At 33.7% G+C, this 13,172-nt stretch overlaps 2 protein-coding genes across 2 annotated transcripts; one reads left to right on the top strand and one right to left on the bottom strand.

Annotated features, from left to right (window-relative positions):
- The first annotated feature begins 340 nt into the window (after positions 1–340).
- On the top strand, positions 341–760 carry LOC145814947 (uncharacterized). The gene has a single exon (XM_082911886.1). The coding sequence runs from the start codon at positions 341–343 to the stop codon at positions 758–760; it is 420 nt and encodes a 139-aa protein (XP_082768012.1).
- An 8,781-nt stretch (positions 761–9,541) lies between these two features.
- LOC145814953 (cyclin-D3-2-like) lies at positions 9,542–9,880 on the bottom strand. The gene has a single exon (XM_082911891.1). It carries the CDS (start codon positions 9,878–9,880, stop codon positions 9,542–9,544), a length of 339 nt encoding a protein of 112 aa, XP_082768017.1.
- Between the last annotated feature and the right edge of the window lie 3,292 nt (positions 9,881–13,172).

Here is a 13,172-nt window from a genome sequence, read left to right on the forward strand (position 1 = left end):
GTAATTTTTTTTTATTTAAAATATTTTCTTTATATTTGCAACAAAATAACAACAACAACGTCGCCCAATTAGTACACATTAATGTGTGTTTGGGAGGAGAAAAATTGAGTACACACCTAACCTTTGACATAATACACAAAGTGGTGGTCCCAAGAATTGAACTCATAACCTTAAGATTATTAGGCCAAATCTTAACCATTAAATCAATAATTACCCTCTTTCTTTATATTTGCAAAAAAAAAAAAAAAAAAAATTCCAAAATTCAGGGGGGGGCACGTGACCTCCCTCGTCCCTTACTGCCTCCGCCACTGAATTAAACAATAGGTCTAAGGAAGATGTAATGGAATTGCTTGTTCTTAGCTCAGCTTTGGATCCTAGGGATGGTTATAGATCATTCAAAATTGAGGATATTTGTAATCTTGCAAGTAAATTTTATCCCATGGATTTCACCGAGCAAGAAAAATTGCATTTGAAGTATCAGTTGGAAAACTATAAGCTTGATATTTCCATACTTCTCGAGTCTCAGAAGTTGTCAACCATTTCTGAGTTGTGTCAAATGTTAGCAAAAAAAAAAAAGTCAACAAGTTATCCTTTTATTGATAGATTGATCCGTCTTGTGTTGACTTTACCTGTTTCAACTTCTACATCGGAACGCGTATTTTCAGCTATGAAACTGGTTAAGTCTAAATTGCGCAATAGGATGGAAGATGGTTTTCTTGCTAGTTACTTGATTACGTACATTGAAAAAGACATTGCCTGAGGGTTTGAGGTAGACTATATCATTCATGCTTTTGATATTATGAAAGAGCGTTGAGCTCAATTGAAGATGCCTAATTTTAGTAAATAAATGCATGTAGAAATAGTTACTACTTTTTGTAAGTGAATATGGACAAAAAAATATTCTCAATTGTATGATCATCTTTTGGTACTCAACTATATCAACAAGGAATATATAGTTCAATATTTTATCGTAACATTATTGATTTTTTTCATGTTTGTAGAAATTAGTATTGAACTTCAAATTTTATTGGTTAGAGGTTAAACATACTTTAGCCCCCCAAAGTCATAATCCTAGGTCCGTCCCTGGTCATTTCATAGTTCATTTCTTTTATTTCCTCAACTGATTTGAATTTCTTATGCAAACGATTCTTACAGATTGAAGAAAAACTAAATAAATTAATAAAAAAACAAAAACCCAAAAAATAAAAAACTCGGTTGATAGAGGGAAGAGAAGTCTGAAAGTAAGACCCACCAAGAGAATCGAAACCGGTGTTTGTGGACGGACCACCACCATAGCTTCCAGTTCAATTTCATTTTCCTCATTTAGTCTCCCTCTCCTCTCTCTTTCTCTCTCTCTCTCTCTCTCTCTCTCTAAAAGCACACCATTGGAGCATCTAAAAAGTTCACCATTTTTGGCTGCAAATCCAACATTTTTTTTTGATCATTGCAAATCCAACGATTCATAAAATGTTAACTGGTTATCATTTTTTGTACAAAAATTATTTTCAACCCAAGCATTCATAATTCTAGATCCTTGTAATTTTTGAAGCGGTTGACGAATCATCAAGCTTAATGTGAGTTTTTTGACAATGTGCTTGTTTGGGAAAGTTGGGCTATTTTTGTAGGTTAAAATTTTTGTATTTGGGAAGATTGTTGATTTTTTTATAGTTGATTGTGATATTTGTGAGAGAAAAAGTGAAATTATTATGAATTTGATGTAACATTTTGTCTTATTAATTATTTTAACTTATTTTATCTTTTTGATGTAACTGTGTTTGGTTGTGATTTCAAAACGTGATTCTACACCGTAGTTTGAGTATGATGTTTGTTTAGTGTTTTGGAATCACGTTTCAAACGCTCTGCAGAGAGCTCTGTCTCTGCTCTGTCTCAGCCGGGCATTTCAGCGTTTTTTTTTTGAAAATTTTGAAAGACGAGACGTCCGGCCGGTTGATCGGAATAGTGATTTTTTTTTTTTTTACAATTTTTTTTGTTTGCAATTGATATATAATCGAAAAAAATATTTTCTGAAATTTTTTAAATTTTTTATGTGCTTTAAAATAATTTTGAGTTGTATGAGCTGTAAATTTTTGTATCAAATTTCAAATGTCATATCAACAATTCCTCACTCAAATCAAAACTCTTTATCAAACAAATTTTCTACACTCAAATTATAATTCCACAACACACAAACTCAAAATACAACTCATACTCTCAAATCACATTTACAAAACTCTACCAAACGCTACCTAAAATTTTCCTTGCAAAATAAGGCCAATATTAATGCATTAAAGTGAAAACTAAATTTTGTAAATCTTGTGGAACCCATTTAATTTATTTTGAGAGAGAGAGAGAGAGAGAGAGAGAGAGAGAGAATAGGATTGTAAATGCAAATTTGTTTTTGTGGTTCCGAATGTCTTTTTTTTTTTCCTTCTTTTTTTTTAGACAAATTTCAATTTTCAATCTCTAACATTTTTAACCAGATTTCACTTTGCTTCTTCAACTTTTAATTTGAATACATTGAACCTCATATTTTTAACCAGATTTCACTTTAGTCCTTCCATTAGATTTCCTTTAGAATTTGGAAGGAAACCCACTTCTGTTTTTTTTTTTTTTTTTTTCTGCAATTAGTTTTATACAAATATATATATATATATATATAAATTTTACGATGACGGCCTTGAAAGTCCACATAGATTCAAAAAAGTAAAACTCAAGTACACGGCTTGGACTAAACATAACACTTGATCTAATAGGATTAAAAAATACAAGAATAAAGCTTAAGACCCCCACCCCCAGTGAATCCCCTCCAGTGCCATGTGGCACTGCGTGATTGGAAAGAAAAAAAAAATTTTTTTTTTTTGACCTACTGGGGGTGCTGGGGGTGCCCCCACTGGGGGGTCCCTAGCACCATTGAAAATACAATACAAGAGACTAGGTGAAACAAACACACCCTAAAGTAAATCAAGCTAATACATCATTGTAAAATCTATATATATTTTTTTTGGTACAAAAAAAAATGTTTTAGTTTTATACAAAAAAGAAGAAGTGATGTTTTAGTTTTATACAATATTATATATATATATATATATATATTACAATGACGTGTTAGCTTGATTTATCTTAAAGTATTAGTTTCGTCTAGTCTCTTATATTGTATTTTTTAGGCTAAGCTATATTTAGTCGAATTTATATTTTTTTGGGTATTAAACTAATCATAAAAAAAATAAATAAATAAATAAAAAGTGATTTTTCATCCAAATTCTAACATAAATCTAATGGAAGGACCAAAGTGAAACCTGATTGAAGTATGAAGTTCAATGTGTTCAAATTAGAATTTGGAGGTGGAATTCACTGAATCTGAAGTGTGGGCTGCTATTACAAGTTGTGACGGAAACAATGCCCCATACTACAAGAAAAAGGGGATATGGAGGCATTTTTTTAACGACGTTTTTTTAAACGTCACGGTTATTAGTATTTAACGACGTTATATAAACGCCACATATTCTATTAAACAAAACGACACCGTTTTATAATGTGAGGCATTTGAAAATGCCTCCAAATGCGGTAGCCACACGCGCCTCCTTTTGTGAAACCTTATTTTGAATCAGAACCCTCTCTAAGCATATTACACAAAACAATTTCGAAGAACTCTCTGTCTCTCTTAACCCTTATACGCACACATCTCTCTCTCTTTCCCTCTCAACCCTCTCTAAGCTCCATCGAAGATTTAGATCGAAGCTCCATCGAAGCGATTTCGAAGCTCCATCGAAGATTCATATCTAAGCTCTATCAAAGATTTAGATCGAAGCTCCATTGAAGCGATTTTGAAGCTGAACTGACGAGGTAGTGAGTTCCACTGTCTCATTTGCAAAGATTCCGAGATTTAGTGATTTCTAGAAGCTCAGATCTGAACTCTGACCCCTCGATTACTCGCATTTCAAGCTCCGATGGTGGCGAATAGTCTACTTTGTTTCTGAACTTTAATTGGTACTCTCTCTCTCTCTCTTCTCGGTTTGTTCATGTAGACAAATTGTCCTTTCGTTTGACTGCATTTGTACATGCTATTAGTTGGCTGTAGCTTGAAACTGGTGTTTGATTTGGATGTCCCGTGGAGTTAAATATGTACATTTTGAGTTTTTGATCCCATTAGTATTGTTTCAATATCAAGGAACTTATCATTCTTACTTCTTGGAATTATTGTTAGATGAATTTGATTCTTGGTGGTGGTGGTGGTGGTGGTGGTGGTTGAATTATTGAAACTTTCTAATATGCTATTACTGTTCTGCTCACCATTGGAGTTGGCTTTTGGAAATCAGCTCATTGAAAGAAAATCAGGGAGGTCAACTATCTGTCGTAGCATTTGAGTTCACTGTTTGATGCATTGTCTAATCTGATGACTTACAGGTTGACCGATCCGAAGCTGGAATTGTGACACCAACAAATAACTAATACTGCGATAAATATTAGTTTGGAAATATGTAAAACTTAATTGTTGCTATTTTAATTCAGTAGATTGTGAGTTGATGGAATTTCTAGGTTGATTATTGATCTTTGAGCTAGTAATTCCAACTGCTAGAAGACCGGGGAATTTGATGGGATAACTAATTTGCGATATGGTTAAGTATTTAAAATGATTGAAGATAACAGTATTACTAACCTCAGTTGGTTAAAAATGTTTTAGCATATAGTATTACTAACCTCTACACCAAAGTCACATAGACCAACTACAGTCATTGCCATGATATTCTACAAGGTTCTGAATGAGGTAATCTCTAAACATATAATCACATTTTAGCTAACACCTAGTGTTCTTTGCGTCTTTGTATGAAAAAAGAAAAAGAAAATGAAGTATAGGTTCCTTGTTCGTGGAACTATCGTTGATTGTTTGTGGAACTGTCGTTGATTGCATTGGTTATTATTGATATGGGAAATTTCCTAGGTCCTTATGCAACACTCATCTGGTAGTGATTGACTGAATGAAACGTACATCGATTACATTTTTTTCCCCTTCTTTTTTCCCATAGTGGTTCTCATTTTGATTGGGTGTGTAAAACATTTAATCTATGAAGCACGGACACGGACATGCGACACGACACGAACACGACACGGACACGGAGACACGCAAATTTTCAAAAAATGAGGGACACGACACGCTAGGGACACGTTTAATATATATAATTAATTTTATTATATGTCAAAAAATTATAAAAAAAAATATTAAAAGGTAATAAAAAATACAAATAATAAACACATATTATTAAAATTACTAAAACTAATTAACAAAAAAAATTATATACTTAAATAATACAGGCATAGAGGGAAAAAAGAAAATATAAAATGAAATTAGAAAAAAAAAATTAGAAGAGAGAGAGACAAAGTGACTGACCAATGGAAAAAAATAAAATAAAAGAAAAAATAAAATAAAAGTTGAAATCAAAGGAGAAGAGACAGAGAGTGACTGCGAGAGAGAGAGAGAGAGAGAGAGAGAGAGAGAGACTGAGACAGAGAGACGATCGGAGAAGAAGAAGAAGATCGAAGAACGAAGAAGAAGAAGAATGAAAGGAGCAGCAAAGGTCATGAAAGAAGAGCAGCGCAGGTGCATGTCGACGAGCAACAAGCGACGATGAGCGATGACGAGCGACGGGCAACCAGGTCTTCTCTCTTTCTCTTCTGTTCGATTTGGGGCAGCTTCTGTTTTTATTTTTTTTACAAATCGACCCACAGAAGTTTCATAAATGATGAAATTGACCTTGAACGTGTCCTGAAAGTGTCCGAACGTGTCTGGTTGCAAAAAAAAAAAAAAAAAAGTAGAACACTCTTTGTTGCATGTCCGACACTGGTACGGAGCCCTCGGAGAGGTGTCCATGCTTCATAGCATTTAATTGAATGTGAATATTGGTGGTTGCTTGTGTTAATTAGTTAAGAGTATTGTTTTTTCTCGGAGGAAAATCTTGCTTCTTGCATCTTTGAATGTCTTATCAGCATGACTCATGCAAATACTACTTAGATCCTAATTTTATCGGCAATGTCGGATCTAAAATTCTTCTTGGAAAGGTTGATTTAATTACAAATTTTATGTTTTTAGTTATTCAAAATTTTATGTCGCATCTTTGGTGTTTCAGCTTATAGATCCTTAATTGTGCAAGCTTTTTACAATTTTTTGGCTTTATCTTGAGGATGATAATTACACTTCTTTTGTTTTTTACTTTGACATGGTAGAAAGAATAAGCAAATCAGAAGAGGACATTCCTGTGCCACCTTTATTTCAAAGTGCTGCTCTTTGGGGTATGTCTAATTGTTTATTCTGATTCTTGTTTTTTACCGCTATTCATGTCTTAATATGAACTTTATGGTAACTTGACTAGATTATTATTGTCATTTTTACTCCTTTGAACTATCATTTAATATCATTATATTTCCTCTAACTAAAATATATTACATTTTGTCACATTGCACTGTCAATTTGTATAAATTTAAAAATTATATTAATAATCCATTACATAACTGGATCGAACATTGACATGTAACTTACACACGATAGCTAAAATGTAATGAAATAATTTATTATTAGTAATTATGTCCTCAACCAATATTTATACTGGAACAACAAAGGTAATCATATTTTGAAGGTACCTATAGTTATTAACATGGATAACTATGATTGTGATTGTGATTGTGATTGTGATTGTGAATGTGATTCCTCATTTGGTGGCTGCTCATTGGTGTTTTTTGAATCATTATCATCATCACCATTAGAAGTATTCGAGCGTTGGTACACATATTGGTTTGGGTAGTGGGTTTGAACTTCCCACATCCATGAGTTCCTGCCAAAATTATTCAATTATTGATTGATTTGAGAGAGCAATGTATTTCTTGAATCTATCATAATCTATCAAGAGCATTGTAGAAACTTTTGGTTTCTTCATTAATATGCTTCATACTAGATATGCTTCTAGTATGCTTAATAGTACTAATTTAGATTGCACCACCGGGATGCAATCATTAATGGTGCATGCATGCATAAATAGCCTTAGACCCGTCCAAGAATCTTCATTAGAGATACCTAGTCATCTTTGATGAAGCTTTTGTTGGATTGTCTAGTTTGGACAGTTTAGGAGCACATGGCTGTATTGTAATTAGTAGTTCTACTGCTTATAGTCCATCTCGTAGAGATTTCGTGTAGCAACTCCTTGTGTTCTCCGAGTGCATACTAGACAAGGTGTAACAGTACACCTAGTCTATGTCGTGTATTTGGAGAACCATGGGGAGATGCTGCCGAAATTTCGTTAGAGATGAACAGAGCGGTATGAACTGCTTTTTACAATTCCTGAATGAGAAAGTAGGATGAACCAACATATTAGAGACCAGTTAGAGGTGAATGATGTCATATCACATGCATTATAGGGTACTTAATTGAGGTTAATATTAATTAAAATGGAACGGTAATTTTGAACTTTGTTGATTTGGCAATGACATTTGTAGTGTAAGACAGAGTTAGATGGATAAAAGTTGGATAAATCAGCATAGGTTGCACCCGAAATACATACAAGGGGTTAAGGAATTTATTAAATTTGCATGCGAAAATAAGCCATTGTTGAATGAAGTCACATGCCCATGTAAACAGTGTTGTAATGTCAAATTGGTGGAGAAAGGCCTGTTAGGGGAACATTTAATGATCAACGGGTTTCTTCCAAGTTACAACAGTTGGATTTTTCATGGGGAGAATTTGTCATCGCCTGTGCCACACAATGTGAATGTCGGGCAAACTGATTCAAACGATGGTGATGAAACTTATGAAATGCTATACGAAGGATTTGGACTTCCTCCACCAAGCTTTATTCACGAGGTAGCAAGTTCTGGTATTAAACAAGGTCCAAATGAGAAAATCGAAAAATTCTTCAATTTATTGAAAGAGGCTGAAAGAGAGTTGTATCCTGAGTGTAAGAAGTTTTCAACGCTCTCATTTATTGTTCTGTTATTGCACATCAAGTGCCTTAGTGGATGGGAAATTAACAAAAAATTAATCAAAACTATTCCATTGCAATGCCATGATTTAAAAGCTTTGCTAACTTCTTTCACAACTTGTTTTTCTTTTATGTTAAAGATACATACTGAAGTTTTTATATTTTGGCTTTATATTACTTTTTGTCTTACTTTTTTTCTCCCCTCACTGTGACAATGGTCAAATAGTAATTGACTACCCAAGTGTTTATTGTTCAATGAGTTAATTTGCTTAGTTGTTTATTTTATTTACTTAATTTGTTCACATATTTAATTGCTTAATTATTTAATTTTCTTATTTATCTTAAGATTTTGGTTGTCTTTCATTTACATGAGACAAAAAAGAACAAGGGGGTTCCTACTAGTCGGTCACAGGTGTGGATGGCCGCATACATGAAAGATGGGACGTCAAATAGTGATTCAGTTAATGAGGTTATAGTATGTGATACTACTTTATCTTTAGACTTTTAATATGATTTATATTTATATTGGAGGCTAATTATTGAATTCAAACTTGCAGACTCAAATGAATGAGTTAATGGAGCACATGGAGGGATCTTCTACTGACCCTGCAGCGTTACAGGAACAAATCTTCACACAAGTTATGGGCCCAGAGTGACCTGGCCGTGTTTGGATGTTTGGATTGTGACTGTTCCCCACTGATGTTTTTGGAGGTGGATATAGGCAGTCACAAGAGCAGAATCGTATCTTCCAAACTCAAGTTTAGGAACAAGTTCAAGAGCAACTTCAACGGTATCAAATACAGTTCGAGTCAAAGATGAATGACGTAATGGTGAAACAAATTCAGGCTATACGCATGGATTTTCAGTCACGAATTCAGTTTTTAGAATCTCAATTGCAAGCTGCAGGCGTGCCCATTGATCCAGTTGTTGCACCATCAAACCCATTACATAGGCAGCAGGTATTTTAATTATTTTTACTAGTTATTACTTTAAATTGCCTAGAGCTAATATACAACTTAAGCCTCTTATTGAATGATAGGCTGTGGATTCACTTAGTAGTCATCCCATTGTTCGGCCAATGTCACATCAACAACAATCTCATGCATTTTCATCCCAAGAGGTGATCAATCATTTAATTAGCTTTTTTTCGACAAATACCATATCTTATTAATTACAATACTTGCTCTTATTAAATATAGGTTCACCTTTCAAAGAAAGAGAAGAAGAAGAATAAGAAGAAGAAGAAGAACTAACAAGGTAAAAGTACTAACATCATTAGTTTTTAATTTCTCACTTTTCTGAATCTATTAAGACATGATGTGATTTGGTGTTAGAAATTGGTGGATAATTGTAGATTGTGTATTTGATGTGATTGTGATTTTGAGTTGATTTAGTACAGAGGTAGTATGTGGTAGAGTTTTTATGATGTATACAAGTTAAGTGTATACATCCTTTGTCCTAAGTGTATAGAGAAGATGCTTATTAATACCAAATGGTTTTGTTCCATGAATATGCCATAGCTTGAGTTTGGAAGACAATTGGGATGGACCAATCAACTATTACCATTTTTTTACCTTCTATGTCATAGTAGTGAAACCATAGTGGGCAATGACCCTTAACATCCACTCAATAGCCTCTCTCATTGACACCATTAAAGACCCATCTGAGTTCAAATCACTCTTACCCACCAAAAAAGTCTCCTTCTCTTTGGAGATTAGAGACACAAGCTCATCATCTTCCCAATACAAGTCATGTTCGAACAAACCCAAATGTCCTTTCACATTCTCATCACAGTTGTCACTTCCCTTTTCCCAATCTTCCTCAAAATGCTCTTTTTCACAATAGAGACCATCAAGAACAAACATAGAGTTCTGAGAAGCCATAAACTTCTTTTGAGAATAAGACAATAGAGCCATTGCTCATTATCTTCAGGACCAGATGATGAAGAGAGACATGATCGACATTGGACCCATTACAACATATGAAACTATTTCCTCTCTCACTCTCTTTAGATTCGAGTGGAGAAGAAAGAATGACAGATCTAGATATAGAAAGAAAAAGGAGATTTATCTGAGAACGTTATCAAGTCTATCCTTTTTTCTTTTTTTGCCAAAGTTTTGTTCTCTGAGATTTATCTGAGATTTGTTCTCTGGATATTGTTCTCAAATCAAATCACTGAGTTCTACTTCAGTTACTAGCATGCCAGCAAGAGAGTACATTGTTCTGATAGTAATGGAATCGAAGGATTTAGCGAAATCAAGGACTTTATTTTTTTTTTGGACTTTTTGCTTGATGATGATATTAGAAATTCTATTTCTGACGTGGGTAATCATGAGGGATATAGAAATTACTAAAGTCACGACAAATTAATAGACGAAACCTATTATAGATTTCTCCCGAGTGGGAACTTAAGTAACCCCCTCAAATATCATCTAATGTTGAAGGGTTCTCTACCGTTGATGTCCAATTTATAGGAGGGTAAACCATAGGAAGATTGAGTTTAATAGGAAGGAGACTTGAGTCAATTTAATGGATAATAACCCCTCTTCTTAGACTTAGAAACTGGTAATGTATCCGTATGGTTTTTATCAATTTTCAACATAATCAAGTGTCTTTCAACCAAGAACTCTACAAGCTAGTCCCAGTGAAGATGCGAATGGGATGCCTATTTAGCTTGTGGCTAAGTTTAAAATTTTGAGAGCTTTGGTTGAGATTAGAGGTATATACTTAGCCCATCATCTATTTGCCATTGAATGACTTTGGCTGCCTAGCTATATCCTTTTCATATTCTATTTTTGACTTTCTAATTGCCAATTTTGTCGTGCTTCACGTGTGGACCTTTATGAACAATTTGATTTTATTGAGATGACTATCAATAATATCTTCTGTTCATCAATCTCTGATTTTATTTCTTCATTTTTTTCTTTTTGTGCTTTTTGGACATGGTGAGATGTATATAAACATACCTTTTTATTTTTCAATCGACATGGAAAAAAATAATAAAATCCACTTTTGTTCTTCAATCTTCAATGAATCCCTTTGTTTGCTTAATGTTTAAGCTTGTTGAGATTTGTATGAAATATCATTTTGTTCTCTAATCTCCAAGATCACAAGTTCATCTATTTTAATTTTAATTTTTTAGTCATGTGAGATGAGTATAAAAAGTACCCCTGCTTCATCAATCCCCAATCTTTTTTATTTTTTGTATGTCATTATGATTTACCTTTTAATCAAAATGAATGGATAAAACTGTTTCCCATTCATCCCTGAGGCATAGCCATAGTTCTTCTTTGCATTTATATTCTTGGAATTGTAGTGCTTCTTGGTATGTGATAAAATCTTCTTGTTAATGCTTCTTCAAGTTTTAAGTACTGTTTATAAGTATTGGGTACAAATTCTTCAATTTGTGTTTATTTTGGTGAATTTGATTGTAGTTTATGATCTAATGCAGGCATATAGACCAATGATGACTACAGTTTCCATGCTAAAACATGATTTTTGGATATATGTTAGTTTGTGGTTAATGTTAAAACATGATTTTTGGATTTTGGATATGTTATTTTGTGGGTAATGGTGATTGGATATTAATTGAATGAGAAACTGAATTAATGCTTCATTTGTTATTTGAATGAAAGTTCTTATTTTATATGTTAGTTTTATTACAGGTATTTGAATGGGAGTTAATATTTTATATGTTAGTTTATTACAGGTATTTGAATGAGAGTTAACATTTTATATGTTAGTTTTATTACAAGTATTTTTTTAATGCAATCAAATAAAATTAGCACAATTTCAAAAAAAAAAAAGAAAAGGATATGACGACGTTTCTACAAACGTCTCCTAAACTCTAAATTCTAACTGTCATATTTTTTTAAAACAGATACAACGGTGTTTCCAAAACGTCGGTAAATATCGTTGGTGACGTTAGTGCGTGTATAGTAGGACATTTGGCGGCATTTTTTAAAACGCCTCCTATACTAATATCACGACGTTTTTAAAACGTCACAAAGCTACAGCGACGGCTGCATCTTCGACATTTGGTACTAAACGCCACAAAGGAATTGGCGGCATTTTTGATAGATATAGCGGCATTTTTAATAGATATAGTGGCATTTTTTAAACGCCACTAAAAGTCCAATTTCCAGCAGTGCCAGGGCTGGATGGATTTAATGTATCTTACATACAGAAATGTTGGAGTATATTGAAGCATGATTTTATAAATTGCATGAAGGAGTTTCATGAGAATGGTATTTTGTTTAGATGCCTAAAGTGCTCTTTCTTTACTCTTGTCCCAAAAAAGATTAATCCATCAAGTCTTTTGGATTACCGACCAATTTGTCTTATTGGTGTAGTTTACAAAATTTTGTCCAAGGTATTATCATTGAGAATGAAGAAGATGTTACCTGAGGTGATTAGTGATAATCAGTCTGCATTTTTAGGGGGAAGAAATATAATGGATGGGGTGCTCATGGCAAATGAGATTGTGGATTGGTGGAAGAAGACAAAAACTAAAGGTGTAATTCTCAAGTTGGACTTTGAGAAAACCTATGACACAGTTAATTGGGAGTATTTGTTTGGTATGTTTCACAAATTTGGATTTGGTGCTAGATGGATAAGGTGGATTAAAGCCTGTGTGACTTCCCATAGTATCTCTGTGTTGGTTAATGGCTCTCATACAGTTGAGTTCAATCCTCAGAAAGGGTTAAGGCAAAGTGATCCACTTTCACCTTTTCTATTCAATGTTTTAGCATAGGGTTTGAATGTTTTGCTTCCTAGATCTAAGGAGCTTGGTCTAACTAGAGGTGTTACCATTGGTCCCAATAGCTTGGTTGTTTCCCATCTGCAATTTGCAGATGATACAATCTTGTTTTGTGAAGCTAATTGGAGTGAACTGATCATTATTAAGAGGATCCTTACATGCTTTAAACTTATTTCAGGGTTGAAGATTAATTTTCAAAAAAGTGTTGTATGTGGTGTTGGAACTTCGGCCCAGTTAGTAAAGGATTTGCTAATAGATTGAATTGTTCACATCATTAACTTTCCCTGGTTTATCCTGGCTTACCTTTGGGTGCAAATCCTCGAAGGAAATCAACTTGGAAGCCTATCTTGGATAAGATCAATGCAAGACTTGCAGGCTGGAAGAGGAGATTGTTGTCCTATGTTGGTAGAGTTACCATGATCAAGTAAGTCCTGTCAAGTCTCCCAGTT

The sequence above is a fragment of the Camellia sinensis genome, chromosome 2 (assembly GCF_055761805.1).
Source record: "Camellia sinensis isolate YWXY chromosome 2, ASM5576180v1, whole genome shotgun sequence".
NCBI lineage: Eukaryota > Viridiplantae > Streptophyta > Magnoliopsida > Ericales > Theaceae > Camellia > Camellia sinensis.

What these genes read in the sequence shown, in the direction of transcription:
- LOC145814953 (XM_082911891.1), bottom strand. Translation starts at nt 9,880, where the DNA reads ATGGCTCTATTGTCTTATTCTCAAAAGAAGTTTATGGCTTCTCAGAAC.
- LOC145814947 (XM_082911886.1), top strand. Translation starts at nt 341, where the DNA reads ATGGAATTGCTTGTTCTTAGCTCAGCTTTGGATCCTAGGGATGGTTAT.